Here is a 27,571-nt window from a genome sequence, read left to right on the forward strand (position 1 = left end):
CTCCACTCCCAAGATGTCCATTTTCTCCCTATTCATTCCTTCCATGCAATGAAGAACAAGGTTTCAGCCCTATGCAAATGAATAACAAAAAGTCAGATTCCCAGGAAGGGGCCAAGCTCATTTCAGAAGTGACAAGTGAGTAACAGACATAGCAAGTGAGATGCTGGAAAAGCACAGCAGGTTAGGCAGCATCCGAGGAGCAGGAAAATCGTGTTTCGGTCATAAGCCCTTCATCAGGAATGAGGCTGAGGGTTGCTGAGAGATAAATGGGAGGGGAGTGGGGCTGGGGGGGGGGGGAGGTAGCTGAGAATGCAATAAGTAGATGAAAGTGAGGGAGAAGGTGATAGGTTGGAGAGGAGGGTGAAACAGATAGATGGGAAAGATGATGGACAGGTCAACAGGGCAGTGCTGGGTTGGAGGCTTGGGACTAGGATAAGATGGGGGAAGGGAAAATGAGAAAACTGGTGAAATCCACAGTAATCCCGTGAGGAAACTGGTGAAGCCAGGCGCCAACTCGCAGACACCTCCTCCTACTGCCCCCTTGACCATGATTTCACCTCCCATCACCAAACCATCATCTCTGATCTCCAGCTTCTGCAGTACTCACTTTCTCCACAGCAAGTGAGATGAAGAGTGACGAACTTCATGGAGGTGGTCGCATCTCAGGATAAGAACATGCAGGGAAAAAATGAACAGGTGACTACTACAATGTTCTGGAGTACCAGACGGGTAATGCAAGTGTTCCCAGAGTCTATCTTGCTAATGAACTGGTTGTCCATTATGGATACTGGTGCTGGGGACAGCATCGCAGAGAAATTTCTGAAGAATCACTACTGGTGGCTGGGATTTGAGAATGAAAGGGCAATAGTGGCAGGAGATTCAACTGTTATGGAACAGACAGACATTTCTACAGACGTAAGCATCGTTCCATGATTTTATGCTATTTTCCTGGTGTCACTGTCAAGGATATCATCGAGTGACAATGTGACATTGTTTTGGGAAGAAATCGTGGTCCACAATGATAAAAAGGGAGATGAAGTCCTGAAAGCAGCTAGGAAAGGGAATTAAAAGTATGGGCTCTACAGAAGTCATCTTAGGCAAACTCCCAGTATCACGTGCCAGTGTGTACAGAAATAGTACAACTGGCATCTAAACTTTTGGTTGGAGGAATAGGTAGAAGGGAGAGCTTTAGATTTCTGGGACATTGGGACTAGTTCTAATGAAGGAAGGACCTTATAAAGAGGAAGCATTATGTTTAAGTAGATCTGGGACTATTTTGCACACAGAGAAAATTGCTGGTTCTTTGAGGTTTGTGGGAGATGGGGCGCGGAGGGTTGACTGGAGACGATATTTGAAATTAGCTTGAGAGGAAGCTGGGAACCTAACATAAAGAGAATTTAGCCTGGAGAAAAATAAAGTTGCTACTGACTGGGGATGACGACTCAGGAGGCAGGCAGGATTCAGGCAAGTGGCAGACTTTTTATTCAAGCAGAAACTGGTTAATGCAGGGAGAGGGTCATAGGACCTTCCCCAAATCAGGCCTCAATGTAAGGAAGCAAATTTTCTTTTCATCTTTGGCTCAGATCAGAAGAGAGATTAATGACACACTCAGATTGTTACAGCAAATTACAGCATTCCTATAGGTTTCATGTTACAATAATCACACACAATGTGGTTACCATTTCCTTCCCTCTTACTCTGTATACCCAATCCTAAGAGACACCTAATCAATGATAGGCATCTCTACGGACAAACCCAGGTTCCCATGATCTTAAGGTGTTACCAGACACTATAATTTCAAGGCAAAAGTGAGGACTGCAGATGCTGGAAACCAGAGGTTAGATCAGAGTGGTGCTGGAAAAGCCCTTTTTGCCCGAAGCGTTGATTTTCCTGCTCCTCGGATGCTGCCTGACCGGCTGTGCTTTTCCTGCACCACTCTGACTAAACTATAATCAAGGTCTTGGGAACTTCCTATGCATCCTATTTATTTGCATTGCACAGTTATTGGCTATAATCCTTCAGATCTGTCACAGCTTGCTTATCTTGAAGGACTGCCTGAATGCATTTATTCATTGTATTCTCCACTGTCCTAATAAAACACAACACGCACACACACAGGAACCTCGAGTATCCGAATGGGATGGGCGGGCACTATTTTGTTTGGATAATTGATTATTCTGTTATTCGATTCAATGCCTCTCCTCTGGGGCTTTGAGTTTTCTGTTAAGTCTGATCCCCATTCAGGAGACACACAGTACACCACTCATGAGCCCTGACACCCGTCCAACACCAACCCCACTCTCATCCTCCAACACCGCCCCTCAAACCCATCCAATACCACCCACACCCCTGCCCTCCTCCATCCGCACCCACCCCCATGCCACTCCTGGGGCAGCTGGACTGGACATCAACAACAAGACTGCTGCTGGAGAGAGAGAGCGCGAGAGAGAGCGAGATAATAGAAAGCGTTTCCTCAGGCTAATTAACGTTCACATCTGTGTTTAAACATTCTTCCCCTATGCTTCTCTTATACTTTGATTAAATGTGTGTTTACACTTGTGTTGGAATCTATCCCTATGATTTTCTGAAGAATCTTTAACTAGAAAACATTTCTTAATATTGTGAGTAATTTCAAAAGAAACAACTATTTGCTACAAAATAACTTTAACTGTGGTCTTTGCAGCTGCTCACGGAGTCAATCTGGCTGTTTCATGGACTGAGATCACATGCGGTATTATTCACTTACTGGGACAATCATTAACAAGGCTGGGATCAATCACTAGTCTGTGCTTAGGCATCCTCTTATCAAACTGTTCAAAGTTTGTGAGAAGATTTGTAGCTCGGGTGCTCGTTATTGTGGTTCTGTTCGCCGAGCTGGAAGTTTTTGTTGCAAACGTTTCGTCCCCTGTCTAGGTGACATCCTCAGTGCTTGGGAGCCTCCTGTGAAGCGCTTCTGTGGTGTTTCCTCCGGCATTTATAGTGGCCTGTCCTTGCCGCTTCCGGTTGTCAGTTTCAGCTGTCCGCTGTAGTGGCCGGTATATTGGGTCCAGGTCGATGTGTTTGTTGATGGAGTTTGTGGATGAGTGCCATGCTTCTAGGAATTCCCTGGCTGTTCTTTGTTTGGCTTGCCCTATAATGGTAGTGTTGTCCCAGTCAAATTCATGTTGCTTGTTGTCTGCGTGTGTGGCTACTAGGGATAGCTGGTCGTGTCATTTCGTGGCTAGTTGATGTTCGTGGATGCGGATCGTTAGCTGTCTTCCTGTTTGTCCTATATAGTGTTTTGTGCAGTCCTTGCATGGGATTTTGTACACTACATTAGTTTTGCTCATGCTGGGTATTGGGTCCTTCGTTCTGGTGAGTTGTTGTCTGAGTGTGGCTGTTGGTTTGTGTGCTGTTATAAGTCCTAGTGGTTGCAGTAGTCTGGCTGTCATTTCAGAGATGTTCTTGATGTATGGTAGTGTGGCTAGTCCTTTGAGTTGCGGCATGTACTCGTTCCGTTGTCTTTCCCTTAGGCATCTGTTGATGAAATTGCGAGGATATCCGTTTTTGGATTCCTGTGTGTTTTCTCTATTTCCGTGTTTTTAATGATTACAAAGGTGTCATCCACGTATCTGACCCAGAGTTTGGGTTGAATTTGTTGTAAGACTGCTTGTTCTAACCTTTGCATTACTGCTTCTGCTATGAGTCCCGAGATCGGTGAGCCCATGGGTGTTCCGTTGATTTGTTCGTATATCTGGTTGTTGAATGTGAAGTGTGTTGTGAGACACAAGTCCAGTAGTTTAAGTATGCTGTCTTTGTTGATGGGCTCAACGTTCTGTTGTCTGTTATGTCTGTTCAGCAGGTTGGCTATTGTTTCTCTGGCTAGGGCTTTGTCAATAGAGGTGAACAGTGCCGGAAGCGGCAGAGACAGGCCACTATAAATGCCGGAGGAAACACCACAGAAGTGCTTCACAGGAGGCTCCCAAGCACTGAGGATGTCACCTAGACAGGGGACGAAACGTTTGCAACAAAAACTCCCAGCTCGGCGAACAGAATCAAACTGTCTTGGATGGTTGCTTGTGGGGCCCCCTTGCTGACCTTGGAGTAATCAGTAAGAGGTTTCCTTGCCCATGTTTGACCTGATGCCATGAATCTTCGTAAGGTCCAGAGTCAACGTTGAGATCTCCTCCTGACTGTATACCACTGTATCGTTACCTCTACTCGGTCTGTCCTGCCAATGGAATGGGACATACCTAGGGCTGGCGATGGTGTTATCTAGGTGTGCGCAAGGTACAATTCTATCAGATTTACCCTGTCAGATTTCTGTTTAATACGTCAGTGTAGTGATATCTCTCCCAATTTTGGCACTAACCCCAGATGTTGCTAAGGAAGACTTTGCAGGGTTGACAAGGCTGGGTTTGCCATTGTCATTTACAATGCCTTAGTCGATGCCAAGTCGTCCATCTGGTATCATTCCCATTTTGAGACTTTTCAGTGGTTTGATACAACTGAATATCTTGTAAACCATTTCACAGGGCAGTTAAGTGTCAATCACATTGCTTGGGTCTGCAGTCACAAGTAGGCCAGACCAGGAAAGGACAGCATTTTCCTCATCCTTGTCATTCTACACGTTTGTAAACTAGGTTAGGACCGAAATGAGGAAGAACATCTTCACTCTGCGGGCAGAGAACCAGTAACATTCTCAGCCCCATAATGCTGTGAAGCTCAGCCATTGAGCATGTTCAAGATAGTGACCAATGGGTTTCTAGATACTAATGCTATCAAAGGATATGGTGATAGTACAATTAAGTGATCAATTTTTGATTTAAAAGGGCAGGGCAAGCTCCAGTGACTGAAACACTCACTCTTGTCCCATGTTCCTCTGTAAAACAGAAACTACAAAAAAAGCAAGACAACACAAATCAAAAAGCTTTGAATGAAAGAAAGAAAGATAGGCATTCAGAGAAATGATGCATACAGGCAAAGAAAAGGTAAGCTGTAAGAAATACTGTGAGAAACAAGTAGTATTGAACATTTCAAAAATTGTACAAATGCAATGTCAAAGAAAATCAAAGCCATAAGAAGTGATCTTATGTAACAAAATTACTCACCCAGAACCCGTGGATTCACAGAATGCTGTGAAAGATAACCAACAGTTACTAAGCAAGTAGTGCTTGCTGCAGTCAGAAGAAACATTTATCACAGTTTTAGCATAAATTAATAGCGTAACATATTAAACAGAAAATAACTCATTGAGAAGGTTTTTTTCTCTACTGAACTTCCCAACCTGGATCTTTGTTTGAAATCTATTATACTACATATTGCTATGTAAATACAAAACAGAGATAAGCTGGGCGTGAAGAAAAAGAGATACACATTAAAGACAGTGCACACAGAAGAGGCTTGCAATTGCTTGAGTTGAATCGGAAGATGTAGTAAGGTGACATGATGATGTATTATTTTGGTATTATATGCATGTTGCTACTATCCCTTTTATTCCAGAAACTCTAACATTTCTCACAATCTGTTGATATGGCATTTTATCAAGGCCTTTTAGAAATCTATGCATACCATATTAACCATATTGTGTTAAATAATGCTGTATCCTCAACTGAAAATTTCAAGCATGTTAGTTAAACACAATTAACCCTTAACAAATCCATACTTGGTTTTACTTAATAGACATTGCACAAGGGATTACAAATTTTATCCTAAATTATTATTTTTAAAAGCGTGACCACAAACAAAGTTAAAACAATTACATTGCTGGATTGACTGTTATAATTCTTGAACAAGGGTGTAACATATACTATTGCCCTAACCTTCAAGTTAACAGATAAAAGAGCAAGTGGCTCAATATAAAAGTTTTATTTATGAAGTTTGACATAAATCAATAAATTGGCTTTTCTTTTATTCTTGGAATATCAGATTGGTCCTTACCTTTGACCTTCTTTGTTGTTTGCGATTCTGGATCTGTAACTTTCCTTTTTCCTACAGAAAATCTTGGTGCATTAACATGTGATGGTCCTGTTGTTTGTTTTGTAGTTTTTAGTTTCTCAAGGTTCTACAAGGAATCAAAGATTAATGTACTTAGTCTGCATTGCACGACTTTAAGAATGCTCTTTTAATCAAAGGAAACAAGGTAGCACTGGCAAATTAACATAGCAATTCTGCCAGATTCAGGTATCGCTTGGTAAGTGCCAGGTGCAGTACCTTATGTGTGAAATGAGGTGCCAACTTTGTAAAGATACAACACAGGATTACATGTGCTATTGACCAGGCCAGACCTGCCTCAAAACATTTTAAGAAGGTTGCCCTGACCCTAAGTTCTTATGTTTTTAATAGGCAGATGAAAGGTGAATATTCCAGGAGTGATGCAGCTGGTCAAACCACTCAGCTTTAAACAAAACAGAGTGTATTTACACCTTATGGATGAAACATGAAAAAAAGAAAACAGAATTTAGAATAACTTAACTTATTTGATAACTCATCTGACATGATATCACAAATTAGCGAATCTGTTTCAATTCTTGCAACATTCCATAAACACACCCCTTTGTAAAAGGTAAATTCAAACTCAGGGTCTTAGAGGGAAGACAGGATTCAGACAGGAAGTTTAGACAAGACCTCTGCCGAAACATGGAACCTCTTTTCACTGTAGCTGCTTCTCTAGGTCCCCAGCTAAAACTAAACCAAACTAGGATAAAAAAACATCAATTGGGAGAACTGGCCACCCCCCTGCCATTGATTTCAAATAGATATTTCCAGACACATTGGAACCTCAGCCTTTATGATCCCTATTGAAAAAAAACCAAGGACAACATAACCTTGTTAAAGCATCGTCACACATGCTAGCTAAGCAGTAGTATTAGCATGCTACTTGCAGATCACAGTTCAATAATCCTGTCATATCCAATCATGAACAGTGGTGGGCTTTTTAACAGTGGTGGAATTTTTTTAAACGACTAAACAAGAAAAGTCAAGTCCAGTAGCATCAAACAGCCAACTCACTTCTCCTGAGGTCCTAGTCATCCCAAATGTCAGTTTTTAGCCATTTTAAATTAGATCAAGCTATAAGTTGAGTGCTCGACACAGCAATGAATACAGCTTCAGCAATGTTTTAGCTGTGAAGCTGAAGGTTTGCCTAAAATTAATGTGCCCTTAACTTAGATACTCTCGCACAGCTACACTGACACATACATTGTGATATTAATCCAAACTGTCCAAATACCATGCATTCTCTGAATACTCAACCTAAAATCATCATTGTCTCAAGAAGTCAGCTCACTGTTACCTTCTCAAACATAACTAGAGATGGGCAAGAAATGTCGGCCTTGCCAGCAACACCCACAACTCAAGAATGAATAAACAAAAATACGATGAATAATAACTTACAGCAATTAATTTTATTTTAACTCCTTTATAACCTTATTTCGAGAGTAATTCTTATGAAAATGTCTTAATTTACTGATAAAGTAAGAATTGGAGCTTTCTCCTTTATAATGAAAGCACTGGGTTTTAGCTTAAATAAACAACTGTGCTTTCCAAGCTGTGAATACAAGTTTTTCATAGTTTATACACAAGTACTTATGGTGATAATTCCTGATATTACAGTGTTAATTTGTTGCTTTCTGGCATTGTACAGATGCACAATAGGTGCAGTCCTTAATTACATGACAGCATATTGTGAACACATTTCTAATCAAAAGCATTTTTTGATTTTTTAATGAAAAGAGGATCTTCATTACTTTAATACTATGGCTCTGTTAGGGTACCAGGTCTGAATACATTTGAGAATTTTTTTAAAGGTGATCTCAACCTAAACCTTTCTAGCAGAACTTAGACTGTAGATCTGAACATTTATGGTCTTTTCTCAGTTAACAACCAATGCTTTGCTTATAGTTTAAAATTGTTAGAGCTATTTATCACAGATAAGTTCTCTACATTTTAGTTCAAATGAAAGAAATGTCAACGTCACTCGAAAATCTAAATTGAACCAATTCACAAATCTTCGCAGCAAAATTTGATTTGACAAAAGGAAAGCAGTTGGGACCAAATTGGTGAAACACAAAAAGTGGGATTTTAGGGAAATCGCTGCTTTGCATTAACATTTGAGATTTTTTCAAACTTCTTTCCTGCAAGTAAATGTGGTGTTGTTCGTGTTAGAATATCACCCTAAAATCATACAGTAAAAGGAGGTCGTAATAGATCAAATATGTGGTACAGGGTGCAGGCTGGAGAAAGTTGTTTTTTTAACATAGGTATGCTTGTCATCTCCCTCTACTAGACAATGATCACTTAACCTAGTTTTTCTCAATCTAAGACTTATTATCATAAGGGGCGGCACGGTGGCTCAGTGGATAGCACTGCTGCCTCACAGCACCACTGTCCCAGGTTCGATGCCAGCCTCAGACGGCAGTCTGTGTAGAGTTTGCATATTCTCCCAGTGTCTGCGTGGGCTTCCTCCGGGTGCTCCGATTTCCTCCCACAGTCCAAAGATGTGCAGCTCAAGTGAATTGTACCCTGAAAACTGGTCATTCTACCAATGGAATATCAAAATTGCAATATAAAAATATCCTCAGTTTTTAAAATTCCTAGGGTTACAATTAAGAATAAGTATTCTTACTTCTTTATGTTGTTTCCCTAATATGTGTGTCTGCCATAATAATTCATTTTTTACTGGAGCACTGCAAAGCACACAGCTGAGGTGACCTAAGCTGTTGTATGTTCATCTGGGTTAAGGTAAACCAAGTTACAATGCAAAAGTTAAAAGCAAAATACTGCAGATGCTGGAAAACTCTAAGTCTGGCAGTATCTGTGGGGAAAGAAAGAGTTAACATTTCAAGTCCAATATTACCCTTCTTGTTTCTCTCTCTATAGATACTGCCAGACGGCTAAGTTTCCAGAAAATAAAATAAATGTTTACAGAAAATACAACATGAATTTCACACAGACAATTCGTTATGAAACCAAATTATAAATACAATCAAGTTGAAAGGTTAACTGATAGCAGTGGCAGCAAGGACATGGCTCCTCGAAGCCTTTGGGGCCAGCAGCAGTAAAGTTCCTCCAGCGATCAAGGCGGCAGCAATGGCAAAACTCCTCCAGCGATCAAGGCGGCAGCAATGGCAAAGCTCCTCTAGAATCAGAGGCAGCAGCAAGAATGTGGTTCCTCCCGGCGATTGATGCACAGCTCGCAGACTGATCTGAGACTGCGGGCTGTGGCTAGGCTGGGAGCCTGCAGTGGTTCCAAACACCTTTCTTGAGATAAGACTTAAAGATCTGGATGTTTTCCTAATCTTACAGTGTTTTTAAATTTCTGCTGCTTTTTTCAATTCTGGTTTTGTAACCAAGATGGCACCGGAGAATGGCTACTTTGTACACTTTTCATTGTACTCATACATTCCTATACTATCTGTAGCTACTTCTTTTAAATTCCTAGGGTGCAATGAATCAGGTCCATGGGTTTATCAGCCATTCACCCCATTTAGTTTCGATAGATCTTTTTCTCCAATGATAGTGATACCAACTGCATTTAGTCCATCTCCCACCCCTCTCTGTCCTTTGATTATTTCCGAGTACTACTATTTCTGCATTCTGGAATGCTATTAGCTTCTTCTGGTGCAAAGTATTCATTTTACTCCTTGGCCATTTTCTCCTCAATTATCTTTCTGAGAACTCCTTTCCCATTCCATACCAGCTAACTCTGTTTTTTTTAAACTTTACATTACTTAAGTTTAGCATGTCTGTGTCCAACCCAGGTTTCTCACCCTCAAAACTAAATCCTATCATCTTTGGGCAGTTTCCCAGGGGCTCATTTATTCTGAGATTACCTATACAACCTGCTTCATTGCACATTACCTGATCCAAAATATCCTGATGCCTGGTTGAATCCACAATATATTGTTCTAGGAAACTGGAATATATTCTATGAATTCATCCTCAGAGCTATCTTTGTCAATTTGATTTTCCCAAACTACGTAACCATTTAAGTCACCGTGATCAATGTACTGCCTTTTTGCACATGATCTCATTAGGTCTTGATTTATTCCCTTTTTTTTGGGGGGGGGGGGGAAAGCTGGTGACTAGGTGCTGCTCCTACCAGTGTCTTCTTGCCTTGGTATTTTCTACTCAACCATATTTCTGATGCAAGATAATTTCTTGCTTTAACATTTGATCCTTTTCACACTAATAAACATACCATATCATGTTTGCCATTTGCCTCTTGCCAGCCTTTCCAAATGCCACATACCCTTGAATGTTTAGTTCCCAAATCTGGTCTTCTCCACCAGTACTAGTGCAATATGAACCGCAAGACACTTCACCTGTAACAATTTTAAGTCATACATTTAACTCGACTTGGTTATCCCAGGGCAATACTACTGCCACCTACTCAGGAAACTGCATATTAAACTATTTGATGATTGGAAAAGATATTCCAGTTACAAATGTTTGATAATTATGGAAAATCTCAATAAAGGGCTTTAAAAGGTATGACTCAGAATTGTGACCCAAAATAAAACACATAGATATATACAAACAATTTCACTGTAATTATTAAAACAGCTCAAATGGAATCTGAAAAGGATGTAACAATTAAACAGCTGAAGGGGGATTGCTCAGGCATGGGAATGTTTGATGTAAACTAACCACGGATCCTTTTATTTTCACTACCATCATTTTCAAGGGAAAATCTTCCCTTTCCCGAATTAACCAGGTTTGTGCTGACACTCCTTGCCTCTCCCTTTAATTTCGCCTGGCAACCCCTCTAATGCAAAGCACTTCGAGGGTAGGACGAGGTGGACTATAAATGCAAGCTGCTGACTGGCGTAGGTGGCTAGTGTCACTTCAAATGTACTAGAAACCCAGGTCACGGAACAGACCAGAAGACACCCCTAAGCCCTGACAAGTCTTCCTGATTTCGAGTTTAATCCGTTTCCCGGTGTGACAGAGGAGATCTAACTCCCACTTCCTTCGGACCTTCCGAAAGGATATTTAGCGAATGGGGAGTCGATCCTCTTTCCAACCGCGCTCGCCCGCTGCTTCTCCCTCATTAACCGCCGTAGCTCCTGCTGGTCAACAACTTTCTTCTTGCCCTTCCCAGCAGCCGCCATCTTGACAGAGACGGGGCGTTTCCGGTGTGAACCCGGAAGTACTCCCCGGGCAGGTTGGTTATTGGTCTCTCTTGCTGCGGCGTCTTATTAAGGTCGTGTCTGTTATAGTTACTGTACAGGAGTGTTCCGGATTAGACATTAATCTACTTCATAATAATGGTGTTCAGCTTCCTGAAATGAAATGCCTCCTGGCGAGATACATTCCCGATTTCCTGAAGTACGTATTTCTTTTAGCATTTCCAACTCATTGCCTGATTTTGTGACTCTGTCAATTCCACAAAGTGTGTGGATCCAACTTCCTGCCTCAACCTGCCAACTGGGAATGATCGCAGAGGAAATAGCAGCGGTTGCAATGTGATTGAATTTTATTTCTAGTTTAAAGGCTATGTCTAAGAAACAGAATACCGTATAGCACCCTCCTTATTCAAGAGCCATCTCGAGGTGTAAAACAATATCTCTGAACTGGTTGACATAAAGGAGTCTGTAGGAGCAGATGTAGGTCATTTGGCCCTTCCAGCCTGCTCTGTCATTAGTTGATCATCCAGCTCTGTTTTCTTCTCATCACTTCAGTCAAGTGATCCATTCTCCTTGGATCACTTGACTGAAGAACTGTCTCGATATCTTTGTTGAAAGTCATCAATGTTTTGCTTCAACAGTTTCCTCTGGAAGAGTATTCCACAGACTCACTACTCTGAGTGAAGAAATTCCTCCTCTGCTAAATGGCCAACCCAAATCCTGAGATTGCAACCCTGATTCAGCACTTCCTGGTCTTTGAGAACATCCTTCCTGGATTTACTCTATTATTCTGTTAGAATTTTAAATGTTTTTTTTGGATCTTCCCCTTCCCCAGCCATTCTCCTAAAGTGGATATAATCCTAATCAAGCCAGTCTCCTCTGTACATCAGCCCTGCCGTGTAGGAATTATTCTGGTAAACTCCCTCAATAGCTAGAACATCCTTCCTCAAATAAGGAGACTAAAACTGCTGACTGCATTCAAGGCGAGGACTTACCAATGCCCTGTACCGTTGCAGCATAAGTTCACAGTTCTTGTACTTGAATCCTCTCATTATAAAGGTCAATATATAAGTTGTTTTCTTCACTGCCTGTGCCCCTACATGCTTACCTTAATCAATTGGTGTAATTGCAACTTCCTCTTTGCCAATCTGTTGCCATCTAAATAATGATCTGCCTGCCTGTTTTTGCTACCACATTGGAGAACCTCAAATTTATAGACAATAGGTGCAGGCCATTCTGCCCTTGGACCAGCACCACCATTCATTATGATCATGGCTGATCATCCTCAGTCAGTATCCTGTTCCTGCCTTATCCCCATAACCCTTGATTCCACTATCCTTAAGAGCTCTATCCAACTCTTTCTTGAAAGTATCCAGAGACTTGGCATCCACAGCCTTCTGGGGTAGAGCATTCCACACACCCGCAACTCTCTGAGTGAAGAAGTTTCTCCTCAACTCTGTTCGAAATGGCCTACCCCTTATTTTTAAACTGTGTCCTCTGGTTCGGGACTCACCAATCAGCAGAAACATGCTTCCTGCCTCCAGAGTGTCCAATCTTTTAATAATCTTATTTGTCTCAATCAGATCCCCTCTCAGCCTTCTAAACTCAAGGGTATACAAGCCCAGTCGCTCCAGTCTTTCAACGTAAAGTACTCCCGCCGTTCCGGGAATAGACCTCGTGTACCTACGCCACACTCCCTCAATAGCCAGAATGTCTTTCCTCAAATTTGGAGACCAAAACTGCACACAGTATTCCAGGTGCAGTCTCACCAGGGCCCTGTACAGCTGCAAAAGGACCTCTTTGCTTCTACACTCAATTCCTCTTGTTATGAAGGCCAGCATGCTATTAGCTTTCTTCACTGCCTGCTGTACCTGCATGCTTGCTTTCATTGACTGATGTACATGAACACCTAGATCTCATTGTACTGCCCTTTTACCTAACTTGACTCCATTTAGGTAGTAATCTGCCTTCCTGTTCTTGCCTCCAAAGTGGATAACCACACATTTATCCACATTAAACTGCATCGGCCATGCATCTGTCCACTCACCTAGCCTGTCCAGGTCACCCTGTAATCTCCTAACATCCTCTTCACATTTCACCCTGCCACCCAGCTTTGTATCATCAGCAAATTTGCTAATATTACTTTTAATACCATCATCTATATACTATCATGTATATTGTAAAAAGCTGCGGTCCCAGCACTGACCCCTGCGGTACCCCACTGGTCACCGCCTGCCATTCCGAAAGGGAGCCGTTTATCACTACTCTTTGTTTCCTGTCAGCAAACCAATTTTCAGTCCAAGTCAGTATTTTGCCCCTAATACTATGCGCCCTAATTTTGCTCACTATGTGGGACTTTATCAAAGGCTTTCTGAAAGTCCAGGTATACTACATCCACTGGATCTCTCTTGTCCATCTTCAGAGTTACATGCTCAAAAAATTCCAGAAGATTAGTCAAGCATGATTTCTCCTTCATAAATCCATGCTGACTCTGACCTATCCTGTTACTGCTATCCAGATGTTTCGTAATTTCATCCTTTATAATTGACTCGAGCATCTTTCCCACCACTGAGATCAGACTAACTGGTCTATAATTCCCTGCTTTCTCTCTCCCTCCTTTTTTAAAAAGTGGAACAACATTAGCCACCCTTCAATCTGCAGGAACTGATCCTGAATCTATAGAATGTTGGAAAATTATCACCAACGCATCCACGATTTCTAGAGCCACCTCCTTCAGTACCCTGGGATGTAGACCATCAGGCCCCGGGGACTTATCAGCCTTCAGACCTAACAGTCTCTCCAACACCAATTCCTGGCAAATATAAATTCCCTTCAGTTCAGGTCCTTCAGCCACTCTTCCCTCAGGGAGATTGCTTGTATCTTCCCCAGTGAACACAGATCTGAAGTACCAATTCAACTATTCTGCCATTTCTTTGTTCCCCGTAATATATTCACTCGTTTCTGTCTTCAAGGGCACAATTTTAGTATTAACTTTTTTTTTCCTTTCACATACCTAAAAAAGCTTTTACTATCCTCCTTTATATTTTTGGCCAGTTTACCTTGGTACCTCATTTTTTCTCTGTGTATTTCCTTCTTAGTTATCCTCTGTTGTCCTTTAAAAGCTTCCCAGTCCTCCGTTTTCCTACTCAACTTTGCTATGTTATACTTTTTCTCTTTTGACTTTATATGTTTCTTAACTTCCCTCATCAGCCACGGCCACCCCTGCCTTCTCATAGGATCTTTCTTCCTTTATGGAATGAACTGATCCTGCATCTTCTGCATTATACACAGAAATATCTGCCATTGTTCCTCCACTGTCATCCCTGCTAAGGTATTGCACCATTGAACTTTGGCCAGCTCCTCCCTCATAGCTCCATAGTTCCCTTTATTCAACAGAAATATTGTCACTTCTGATTGTGCCCTCTCGCTTTCAAATTGCAGATTAAAGCTTATTGTATTGTGGTCACTACCTCCTGACGGATCCTTCACTTCAAGGTCCCTGATCAATTCTGGTTCGTTGCACACCAGGTCCAGAATTGCCTTCTCCCTGGTAGGTTCCAGCACAAGCTGTTCTAAGAATCCATCTCGGAGGCACTCCACAAACTCCCTTTCTTGGGACCATCCTGATTCTCCCAGTCTACCTGCATGTTGAAATCCCCCATAACAACTGTAGTAATATCTTTGCGACAGGCCAATTTCAACTCCTTATTCAACTTACACCCTACATCCAGACTACTGTTTGGGGGCCTGTAGATAACTCCCATGAGGGTCTTTCTACCCTTAGAATTTCTCAGCTCTATCCATACTGATTCTACATCCCCTGATTCTAGGTTCTCCCACGCAAGGGACTGAATATCATCCCTTACCAACAGGGCCACCCCATCCCTCTGCCCGTCAGTCTGTCCTTACGATAGCATGTATAGCCTTGAATATTCATTTCCCAGGCCCTGTCTACTTAAAGCACGTCTCCATTATCCCCACAACATCGTAACTGCCAATTTCCAAATGAGCCTCAAGCTCATCCATCTTATTTCTAATGCTTCGTGCATTCATTTATAATATTTTTAATTTGTTACTGCCCTCACTCTTCCTATCAATCCCTATTTCACTCAACCTTACAGCATGATCCCTTTTTGTGAGTTTTCTGCTCCATTGATATCATTGTCTTTCTTGACTTCTCTTGTTCTAACTTTCCCTTCAATTTCCTTCTTAAACTTCCAGTTTGTCCCCTCCCCCCTTCTATTTAGTTTAAACGCAGCTGTGTTGCAGTGGCAAACCTACCTGCCAGAATGCTGGTCCTCCACCTATTAAGGTGCAACCCATCTCTCTTGTATAATTTATCCTTACCGCAAAACATACCCCAGTGATCCATGAATTTAAATCCCTGCTTCCTGCACCAGTTCCCTAGCCACACATTCAAGTTCATTATCTCCCTATTCCTGGCCTCTCCAGCCCGAGGAACTGGAAGCAAACCGGAGATAACCACCCTGGACGTCCTGCTTTTCAGCTTTCTTCCGAGTTCTCCGAAGTCCCGCTTTGGAATGTCCCTCCTCTTCTTCCTGACATTATTTGTGCCGACATGTACCACCACCTCTGGCTCTTCACCTTCGCCCTTGAGGATTTCCTGCACTCTGTCTGCGATGTCCTTAATCCTGGCACAAGGAAGGCAACACACCATCCTCAAATCCCGTCTGTTGCCACAGAAATTCTGTTCAGTTCCTCTCATTATGGAGTCCCCTATTACCACGACTCTATGTGCTGTCTGACTCCTCGGCTCTGCCTCCACGCCAACTTTTGATTGGCAGACCTGACCGCCTCGTGGACTGGCAGTGTCGTTCCGTCTCTACTGTTTCCAAAAGATTCAACCTGTTCCTGACAGGTACTTCCACTGGGGTCTCTTGCACTTGTCTCCTCTCTGCCTTCCTCATCGTCTTCTCCCTTCTACTCTCTTCTGGAATGGTCGGTGTAATAACCTCGCTGAAGGTCCTGTCCCGAAAGTTCTCATTCTCTCGGATGAGCCAGAGGTCATCGAGTCCTTTCATCAGTGCTGCGATATGCTCTGTCAGAAGCTGAAAATGCACACACTTTCCACATTATATGAGCCAGATACACCAGAGTCCTTGACCTCCCACATCATGCACGTAGCACAATGAATCAGCTTGGCAGTCATGTCTTCACCCTCTTCAACTGTGACGTAATCACTTCACTCAACTTCCTTGTCGTAGACTCCTGAGCTAAAGACTCTCTGTTTTCTCAACAGAAACTTCCCTGGACCCACTTTTTTTTGGTGCAAATCTACAGATTTTTAATTTAGGTTAGAGGAGGAGGGTGGGAGGGAGGACCTACTGTGTAGGACCTGGGGTTTAGAACACACCTACTTAAATAACAGTCACTCACCTTCCCAACTGCCTCTGCGCTCCGACTTCACTTCCGCCCAGCTCCCGCCGCTCTCTGCTGTAAAAAGACCATTGGCTTCGAGGTAAGTACTTAAATAACAGTCACTCACCTTCCCAACCGCCTCTTATTATACTGCCATGAATTTGCTTACTTACTTGTCCAAATCAGGATTTGAGGAGACATTATGGAAATGAGGAGACATTTCTTCACCCAAAGAGTGGTGGGCCCGTGGAATTCATTGCCAAAGGAAGTAGTTGATGCCAAAACATTGAATGTATTCAATTGGTGGCTAGATATAGCACATGGGCCAATGGGACCAAAGGTTATGGGGAGAAAGCAGAATTAGGCAATCGAGTTGGATAATCAGCCATGATCGTGATGCATGACTGAGCAGGCTCAAAAGGCTGAATGGCTTCCTCTTGCTCCTGTCTTATTTATTTCAATGTAAATCACACTGAAACATCTCTGCATCCTCCTTACAGCTCACCTTCCCTTCCAAACTTGGTGATTTTACATGTAGTTTTTTTCTAAATCATTCATTTCTATTGTGAATAGCTGAAGTCCATCACTGATCCTAGCAGAACCCCACTAGATGCTCAGAAAAGGACCTGTTTATTCCTGTTGTTTGTTTTCTGTTTGCCAAACAATTCTCATTACATTTCAGTGCACAATTTTCATTTCCATGTGCTTTAATTTTGTGTAAATCGCTTAAGCAAGACCTTATGGAAAACCTTGTGAAAAATCGAAGGAAACCACATCCAATGGCTTCCCTTTATCCACTTGACCAATTATAACATCAAAAATGTGTCAAGCGAATAGATCCACGCTGACTCATAGAGTCATAAAGTTGTACCGAATAGAAACAGATCCTTTGATCCCACTCGCCCATGCTGACCAGATATCCCATTTGCCAGCACTTGGCCCATATCCCTCTAAACCCTTCTGTCTGATCTTGTAACTATTTTCCTAATGCTCTGCTATTACATCTTTCATGGTGGACTCTAATATTTCTCCCCAGCACCAATGTCAAGCCAACCAGCCTATAATTCACTGTTTTTTCTCTGCCTCCCTTCTTAAATAATGGATTTATATCAGGAACTGTTCCAGAGTCTATAAAATTTCAGAACATGACCACGCAGGGATCTGCTATTTCTAGGGTCACTTTCTTCAGTACTGTGGGATGAAGCTTACCGGGCTATGGAAATTTATTTGCCTTTCAAACTCAATAGTTTCCTAAAAACCAGTTCTGTACTAATATTAATTTCTTTCAGTTCCTCCTTCTCATTAGCCCCTGTGTTCCTCCATATGATTTGTGTCTTCCTTTGTAATGATAGAACTAAGATGTGTATTTAATTAGTCTTCCATTTCTTTGTTCCCCATTATAAATTCTGATGTTAGGAATATTCTTTATTGATCTTTTTCTGATCACATACCAATTGAAAGTTTTATCATTGTTCCTTGCCAATCAATCCTTCTCTCACATTCTATTTTCGTCTCTTACTTATTTCTTTCCTTTTCATGGAATCTAAGCTGCTGCCAATTCTCATGTTTGTTGCTTTTTATGGCCAACTTGTTTGCTTCATCTTTGGATTTAACACTATCCCTAATTTCCCTTGATAGCCATGGTTGGACTACATTTCCCATTTTATTTTTACGCCAGATTGGGAAGGATAACTTCTGAAGTTCATTTATGTGCTGTCCAAGACTAGTATTCTAAGTTAAATTAAGTAACTATGTAGACATGAAAGCTGAACTGGCTGTAATTGATTAGGAAATCTAATAAAAGGAAGCCCTTGATACATTGAAGTTCTGGTTTGGTAACTCTGGATTCGTTGAACTTTTTCGAACTTGTCATATAACCACACCAACATATCTGATTGGATTTAGGCCATGCTACAGCACAAAATTGCAGGCAAACTATCATTTGACATCAAGATCTTTCTGTGAAACCCTACAGTATACCTGAAGTGGCCAATAATCCTGAAGAGACTAATGAATGCCTGAGTTTCCCTGGTTAAATCCACATAGGCCATGGAGATGGTCTAGGTTTTGCACTGAAACACGCAAACACTGAAAGGTTGTTTGACTACAGTATACCAGTATGCACTGGTATACTGTATCACATTTGCCAAAAGACACCATGCTGAGGAGAACAAGTTTACTGAGTTTTTCCAGAGATAACCCCAACATGTTTAATATCTTTTTCTATACAAGCTCAGCCATTGTAAAGTGTGAAAAAAATTGAAAATAAAAGGAAATGCATTTTTCACATAGTTACTGTGTCTTTATTTGCTTTTTTCACATGCAATGTGCCTAGGTAAAATTGGGTTGTGCTGGGGCCTCTTTGGGTATCTCAAAACTCAGCTTGGTGTATATTTGTGAGTGGTCTCCTGCAATTCAACATCATAATTTTATTGTACTATTATTCATCAATGTATAGTATAGGAGTAAATATTCAATGTAGAATCCAATTAGATATTGGTAACATGCAGTAAGTATCATTTCAAACCCATCTAAAACTAGGCATAATTATACCAACAAATCCAGAGTTGCACAAAAATCAGATTTATAAAATCAGTACTGAGATGCAATGGGAATATTGAAAAGGCAAAACAGTTTGACATTTCTTGGGCCATGCCGATGCATATGTCTTAATTTGCACACTAACAAGTTTGGAGCTAGTGAAGCTAGCTATCTTAATACATTTTTAATCTCCCTCACTAGGGTTAAGGTCAAAAGTAGAAATTCAGTATTGGGCAATTCCTTATCTGGCCATGTCAACACTGATGTACACATAAACATTTTTCAATGGAACTTGGAGGGAGTACTGCGAGTTGAGCGGATTTGCTTCACACTAAGCATATGTGCTGATATGTAATTCTGGCTAATGGATCACGACTGAGTTCAGCATTTATGTAGATAATGTAGATGAGATTTATGTTAATCTCAACTGCAGATGATGGAAATCTGAAACAAACACAGAAATCCAGCAGGTCTCACAGCATCTATAGGGAGAAAGCAGAGTTAATGTTTCGAATCTGGTGACGTTTAATCAGAACTGATAGCAACTATGAAAAAGTGGCATTTATGCTGAAGACGAGGTGGGTTGGGAGTGGAGGTGGGGGAAGAGGGATAGGTGGACATGGTCCAGAGATCGAGAGAGATATAAGAGATAGTCAGATGAGGGGATTATTGATAATAGACCAGGACAGAAGAGAAGTTGAGTAAGTGACAATGAGAGTGGAGCGTAGGAGAAAATGGATAGGTTGTGCTGAAAGCAATCCATGTAGTGTCATAATAGGACTAAGTTTAAGGTGAGAGGGGAAAGATTTAAAAGGGACCGAAGGGGCAACTTTTTCACACAGAGGGTGGTTTGCGTATGGGATGAGCTGCCAGAGGAAGTAGCTGGAACAATTACAACATATAAAAGGTATCTGGATGGATACATGAATAGGAAGGGTTTCGAGGGATATGGGCCAAATGCTGGCAAATGGGACGAGGTTGATTTAGGATATCTGGTCAGCTTGGATGAGTTGGACTGAAAGGTCTGTTTCCATGTTGTATAGCTCTATGATAGCAATATATACACAGTTAGTTTTGGACTTTGACACATGAACAGCATGCATATTTCAAAAATAATTCCAAGCAGAAAAATTGCTTTCTTCAAAAAAAATGAAATCCTTCAGTATAGATTATTGAAGATCTACGTGAGCGAGTTGTGGATCTGGGCATGGAGGAAACACAACAAGGACTTTGGCACCAACCTTGCATTTTCCACAGCAGCTAAGAGCCCTTGCCCACATGCTGGTACGATTTTTCTTATTGCACATATATCTTATGCAATGACAGTAGTACATTTTGTAATGCATAATGAGATATGAGTGTCTCTGGTTAGGCAAGCATTTTTGCCGCTAAATAGTTGTCCAAAGGGCAATTCAGAATCAATCTTATGCTGTGGCTCTGGAGTCATAAGTTTGTTGGACCTCAACAATTCAAATTATTTTTAAAATATGGGAATCACGAAGTAATGTCATGCTAAGCTCATGTGACAGGATAAAGCCTCTGTGGCACAGAAGGCCTGAGTTCAAATCTAACCAGGTCCAGAAATGTGTCATAACATCTCTGAACAGGTTGATTGAAATACCAGGTGGTTTAATAAAGGGGAGCAATGGTAATGCTATTAGACTCCAGACGAAAGGGCTGTTTTGTCACAGTGGTAGTGTCCCTGCCTCTGGGGCATAAGTTTCAGATTCAAAATTTGCCAATAACATGTCAAACAGGTCGATTTAAAATAAAAGCTAGAACTGATTGCATTTGTTATGTAGATCACAAGCATTTTTTAAAGCAACTTGGACGTGCCTCTGCAGCTTACTATTCACCCCTTTGAAAGAAAAGTAGCTGTAGACCCAAAGTGATCCTAAAGCATGAATTATCAACTAAATAAGTAACTTCTATACTCAGGAGAGTGCAAGGCTCCCAAAGGTGCTCTGTAGGGAATGCTGACAATACTGAATAGTGGCAATTTCTGTCTATTTCTTCCTTAGAGTGGTCAGCTTCTGCCAGAAAAATGGTGGGAGTGTTGGTACAAGGCCGCAGATAGAATGCCACACAGTACAACAACAGAATAATATATAAGCCATGCCTTGCATTCAATTACCTTGTGTTGTGCAATATACTATTTGACAGATATTAGAAGGCAAGAGATGAAGTTTAGTAGCTTTGTACTGTATAGCCTCTGAGTAACTGTGTCTTTACAACATTTTACACACTGTTGATTGGAGCTAGCCAATACAGGCTGTATTTTGACTTGAACTAGAGCATGATTAGTTGGTTGGCAACTCATAAAAACCACAAATGCAATCAATGGTAGAAATAGAGTAGAATCATAGAGTCATACAGCATAGAAACAGACCCTTCAGTCCAACTCGTCCACACCGGCCAGACATCCCATTCAGACCTAATCCTATTTGCCAGCATTCGGCCCATATCTATTTAAATGCTTCCTATTCATCTACCCATCCAGATGCCTTTTAAATGTTGTAATTGCCTCCACCTGCCTCCACCATCTCTTCCAGCAGCTTGTTCCATACATGCACCACCTTCTGTGTGAAAAAGTTGCCCTTCTAGTCCCTTTTAAATCATTTCCCTCTCAACTTAAATCTGTGGCCTCAATTTTGGACACCCCCACCCTGGGAAAAAAGACCTTGGCTATTCACCCTACCCATGCCCCTCATTATTTTAAAAGCCTCTTTAAGTTACCCCTCAGCCTCTGACACTCCAGGAAAAAAGCCCCAGCTTATTCAGCCTCTCCCTTTACCTCAAACTCTCCAACCTCAGCAAAGTCCTTGTAAATCTTTTCTGAACCCTTTCAAGTTTAACAACATCTTTCCTATTGTAGAGACACCAGAATTGAATACATTTTTTATAAGTGGCCTCACCAATGTCCTGTACAACTGCAACATGATGTCCCGGAAATGGCTGAACCATTATGTTTCTGGGAATGCACAATTAATGTCTTTGTGACATTTGTGTTTATAAATGTTGTGTAAATGCATTTATACAACATGCCACATAACTTCTTCACCACATTGTCTACCTGTGACTCAACTTTTAAGGGACTGTGCAGCTGCACTCCAAATCTCTTTGTTCGGCAACACTTCCCTGGGCCTTATCAATAACTGTACAGGTCCAGCTCGAGTTTGTCCTACCAAAATGCAACACCTCAAATTTGTCTAAACTAACTCCATCTTCCACTCTTCGGTCCATTGGGCCGTCTGATAAAAGTTACTTTGTACTCTGAAGTAACCTTCTTCACGGTCTAATTTTGACATCATCTGCAAGCTTACTAACCATACCATTTATGTAAATAATTTGAATGTGAATATAGATGACGGGAAGCAGTGGACCAATCACTGATCCTTGCTGCACAGTGCTGGTCACAGACCTCTTGTCTGAAAATAACTCTCTACCTCCACCCTCTGTCTTCTACCTTCAAGCTCCACCCTCCAGTTTTCCGGCACCTCACTTGTGACTGTCGATGATACAAATATCTCAGAAAAGGGCCCAGAAATCTTTTTCCTAGCTTGTGATACACCTGATCAGGTACCAGGGAATTATCTACCTTCATGTATTTTAAGACTTACAGCACCTCCTGTTCTGTAATATAGACACTCTTCACCACATCACTATTTATTTCCCCAAGTATCCTAGCCTCCATGTCCTTCTCCACAGTAAATATTGATGTAAAATATTTGTTTACTATCACACCCTTCCAATGTGTTTCCACCAATAGACTGCCTTGTTGGTCTTTAAGGGGACCTATTATCTTCCTAGTTAATCTTTCGCCCAATGTGTATTTCTAGAATATCTTTGGCTTCTCCTTAATCCAATTTGCCAAAGCTATCATGTTCCCTTTTTGCCCTACTGATTTCCCTCTTAAGCATACTCCTACTGTCCATAACTCCTCTAGTGATTCACTTGATCCCAGCTGTCTATACCTGACATATGCCTCCTTCTTTTCCTTAACCAGAGCTTCAATTTTTCTAGTCATCCAGCATTTTCTACACCTATCAACCTTGCCCCTTGCACTAACAGGAGCATACTGTCTCCGAACTCTCGTCTCATTTCTGTAGGCCTCCCACATTCCAACTATCCCTCTGTATGTTACCAGCCTCCCTGAATCAATTTTTGAAAGCCCCTGTCTAATTCCATCAAAATTGGCCTTACTCCAATTTTGAACTTTAACTTTTAGAACAAGTCTATCCTTTTGTTCTCTCTCGTTCTTAGTAGTCAAATCTCACAGTAAACCTGAATTATGTTTACTTATCTTTCCTGCAATAGTTGTAGTAAACTATGACGTTTAACAAGTGAACAGGCCATCTTGTGTCACTTATCAAACAGTGGAAGCAACTGGAGAAAGATGACTGAAGAGACGCACTAGCTGGCAAAGAGTCATAAAGATCATCTCTACAACATTACCTGGATTCAAAGATTACTGAACTGTCTTTTCAGTTTCCCTCTGCTCATAGCCTATTTTACCCTGTTTATCTTCTGCCTATGTGTGTAAAGGGCAGTTTAGAAGGGGATGAGATTTTTAAATTAGCAGTATTATATTTGCAGAGGGTTTTTAACTTTTTACTTGTGGAGGCTAATTACTTGAATGAAATAACAATTCTTGTTCAGTACAGAAATCTGTTCCACGCATTTTATCAACCTGGGTCTGAAAGTCAGGTAAATTGGTAAATTTTGCATACTTTATAAAATCTTAAGCTTTTTTGTGACAATTCCAGGAATATGAGGGCTTGATTTCCAGCACACCGCTTCCAGTGAGCCATAACAGGAATCATGGAGAATTTACTGCACTGCTCAGGCTGCCAGCATACAGGATCCAAGTGGTCATGATCCTGCAGCTAAATTTGATTGAAAAATTGCCGAAATCAACAGTGTCCTGAGAACTTCTAGCAAATTCTTAAAGATCGCATGCTGACCTGTTCCCAGTTGAACCCTCATGAGTCAGAACAGCAAAGAAATATTCCCACTCCTATGCCAATTTACTCAGCTTCACATATTCAGGAGCTGAAATGTGATGCTTTGCCAGGAGTATTTCACCCAACGCTTGGCAAACTGAAATGCACAGGACTCTACCAGATTACATAGTGAATTAGAGAGACTGGGACTGGAAATGAACATCTGTCAGCAAAACTTGAGAGACTTGATACCAAAAGGAACAAGAAAGTTGAGACAGGTTCATTGAATGAGAAATTAGGCAAATAATAGTCCATGCTGCACTCATCTGATTTCTGCAGCCTTGACTTTCTTCAATACAGTCAAGGAAAGTGTTGTGGTTTTCTGTTGAAGTCATAATAATCACCTCATCTTTGCTTGTGGAGTTTCAACACAAGATTGTCCTGGAGAACAATGTTTTCACTGAAGGCAGGCCGAATAGTTCAAATGTGATTGTTACCAGGATGCAGGACACCAGAGTCCCCAGCAGCAGTTATTCTAAAAGCGCATAACCACCGCTGGACAGACAGGGCAAGTTGCCCTGCATGCAAAAAGGGAAACCACATACAGAGTTCACCTGCACAAGATGAGGGCTACAGTAAGAAAAGTAGAGCTGCTCTCTCATTAGAGAGAGATGACCAGTGCTGGCTTTAACCTGAGTGTCACCATGCATCTGGCAAAGGAAGGGTTTGAGAAGAGTCCTTTCTGGTAACCTATCACTGTGAGTGTCACTCTGCATTGCAAACCTGCAATTTAGCCAACTGAGCTAACCAACTTCAAATGAGGGTAGAAATGGCATTAGTAAAGAGAGTTTGGCAAAGATATGATCTGGTTTCTCTTCTTGACAAAACCACAGAATTGCCATAGTGCAGCTGTATACATTTCTGATCATCTGTATTGTCACATGCACAAATTCCTCATCCACCTTTCAGAGCTCTCGGCAGGAGGGAGTGAGCTTCCACCATTGGCAGATCTTTGGTGACCTACAATTCTGTATTATGGAGAAGCCATAACTTGCATTGTGGTGCCTGCTGCATACATTCCTTTTGAGGTACCTCCTGATCAAGACCTAAAATAGGGGCACGGCAACTGTAGAAATGGCCATATGAAAACCTTGATCCCTAAATGCTATTCAAGTCGTCAAGGATGATTAAACCAGGAAACAGCCAATATAAGAGCACAACACATGTTGCATGGGGATTATTCTCACAAAACATCTATAGCCATGTGCTGACATGAACATTATAGGGCTGAGGTTTTTCAGTCATCATGAGTCAACCAACCAATAACACATAGCATCCCAAGATTCATGAAACAGCAGTACAGAAACAACGGACTACCGGTGCTGAGTGAGCTGAAACTCAATAGCACCAGTAACAGCTGTTGTCTAGGCAGCAGACAGTTGCCCTGTCTTGCAGCAAGTTGACCTCAGTCACATTACTGGAGGCATGCAGCTATTTAATGAAAGGGGGATTGTGGCTCAGCAGCTTCGTATGGTTTTGTTTTATAGTTTATTCCGTTTGTAATTTTATAGTTTTTGATTTATTGTTTTTACAGTTCTCATGTTTGCAGTTTCATAGTTATTGTTTGAATATTTTTATAGATGTTACGCTAGTTAGATTTCTGCACTGTATGAAAGGTTTAATAAATTCAATTGCTTGCATTATTGTTGTGTGACTGTGGGAGCAACCTTACAATGATGCATCAGAGCTTCTAGACAAGAATTCAATCATAAGCAGTCCAAATTGTGGTGGGTACAGAATCTAGAAAACTGTTCAAGTATAACACAAAAGTTTCTCTCAAAACAGAACATTTGTCAGAGCATGTTGACTACTCAAATCATAGTAATCAATACGACAGTATCTTGTCACAGATGAGGTTCTAAAAATCCCACATCAGCCAAGAGAAAACTACAGTCTTCTGCTAACAATGAATCTGTGGCAAAAGAGATCACATCTTAAAGATGTGCTACAGTCTGAAGAACAAACCAAGCAACACATCAAAATTTTCCCAACACAACCTAAACATTCATGCTGCGGAACAAAATCTTGAAGAATAGGTCAGTTCTGGAAGAAAGCAAGCTTCTTAAATGAAGAACAACGCATGAATGGGATACTTTATATCTTCTTAAGGGAACTAACAACAGTATCCAATGCTAATAACAGAACAAAAGAAGTATTAGCACCTCATCATTCTCATACACTCTTGCAATTGCATCACTATCAGTTCTTTCAGCCAGATTGATTGAATCTCCAATACATCAAAAGCCAGCGGATGCATGTTTGTCAGCTTTACCTTTAATGTACTAAATCTGGTTGTGGACTTCCTTGATCTACCTATTGAAATGGACGAATCAAATTAAAGACTTGGGAAGTGGTAGGATGGATAAGGAAAATATGTACAGTAAATGGGGCAGCATGGTGGCTTAGTGGTTAGCACTGCTGCTTCACAACGCCAGAGACCCAGGTTCAATTCTGGCCTTGGGCGACTGCCTGTGTGGAATTCCTCCCATGTCTACGTGGGTCCCCTCTGGGTGCTCTAGTTTCCTCCCACAATCCAAAGGCGTGCAGGTTAGGTGAATTGGCTATGCTAAATTACTCACAGTGTTAGGTGCATTAGTCAGGGGTAAAATATGGGGAATGGGTCTGGGTGGGTTCCTCTTCGGAGGGTTGGTATGGACTTGTTGGGCCGAAGGGCCTGTTTCCATACTGTAGGTAATCTAATCTAAATGTTTTAAAACAGGGCAACTCATTACATTATCTGTGAATGTAAATAACTGTTAATGCATGTTTATGACAGGGGAGAAAGCTTAGGACAGCTTTTGTGAGAGCTTCAGGATCTGGAACCAGCATGGTAAAATCATAAAGTTAGACATCAGAGTATAAGTAAGTATGGATGGAGTTAGAGTGTCTGAAACTGTACAAAAAACCAATGTACAACATGGTATATCGAGACACAAAGATAGATTAGTCCTTAGTAATGTAACTAAAGGTCAAATCCTGATATGTCAAATGATAACCATCTATAACAGTATTTTGTATTAATGTATAATAAATAGTATTATTTTGAAGTCTGACCCTGAAAATAATTCTTGACCTTGTCTTCTCTGCAACAAATCTGGAAAGAACCCAACCTCATAGTCTGGCATCAAACTGCACAATAAAATAACAAGGATTTCTTTTCTGTGCCTTTTCATTTTTGCCTTTTTCTACTCTTTGTGTGTAGGTGTGAGACACAGTAAAAGACGCAAAGTGCACAAATCTTTATTCAAATTTCCACCACCAGGAAAAAAGGAAACACCCGAGTGACCAGTGACAAGCAGTGCCCTTCACATACTACCCTTTTTTTTTAAAACCCCCACACTACCGCCTAACTGCGGTAGTGCTTATTTTTTTTTTCCCCCAGCACCTATGGTGTGTGTGTGTAGGTGTGAGACACAGTGAGAGACACAAGGTGCACAAATCTTTATTCAATTTCCACCACCAGGAAGATAGGAAAACACCCGGGTGGCCAGTGACAAACACTGCCCTTCACATCAAAGGGCAGTGCTGTGTGATCAAAAC

The 27,571-nt window shown here is 41.3% G+C and overlaps 1 protein-coding gene and 1 long non-coding RNA gene across 4 annotated transcripts in view; one reads left to right on the top strand and one right to left on the bottom strand.

Annotated features, from left to right (window-relative positions):
- The window catches only part of znf830 (zinc finger protein 830), a 46,792-nt gene extending 35,689 nt beyond the window's left edge, over positions 1–11,103 (bottom strand). Inside the window, exons 1-5 of one of the 3 annotated variants that reach the window (XM_087987188.1) lie at positions 10,972–11,103; positions 8,606–8,702; positions 5,920–6,043; positions 5,091–5,115; positions 608–661 (exon numbers count right to left, since the gene is read on the bottom strand). In XM_087987188.1, the coding sequence (XP_087843314.1) occupies positions 608–661; positions 5,091–5,115; positions 5,920–6,043; positions 8,606–8,702; positions 10,972–11,093 (422 nt within the window). In that variant the 5' untranslated portion in view covers positions 11,094–11,103. Of the gene's footprint in view, positions 1–607; positions 662–5,090; positions 5,116–5,919; positions 6,044–8,605; positions 8,703–10,629; positions 10,941–10,971 lie in introns of those variants that run through there. The other 2 variants (XM_087987189.1, XM_087987190.1) reach the window with 2 other exon arrangements.
- Positions 11,104–11,219: 116 nt separating this feature from the next.
- Positions 11,220–20,281, top strand: LOC122549893 (uncharacterized). Its single transcript, XR_015757109.1, has 3 exons — positions 11,220–11,310; positions 14,550–14,658; positions 20,192–20,281. It is a non-coding gene; the product is annotated as an uncharacterized LOC122549893 (long non-coding RNA).
- The last annotated feature ends 7,290 nt before the right edge of the window (positions 20,282–27,571 follow it).

Source organism: Chiloscyllium plagiosum, unplaced genomic scaffold, assembly GCF_037043375.1.
Source record: "Chiloscyllium plagiosum isolate Xiang-an unplaced genomic scaffold, Cpla_swu_hap1 HiC_scaffold_5, whole genome shotgun sequence".
In the NCBI taxonomy this organism is placed as follows: domain Eukaryota; kingdom Metazoa; phylum Chordata; class Chondrichthyes; order Orectolobiformes; family Hemiscylliidae; genus Chiloscyllium; species Chiloscyllium plagiosum.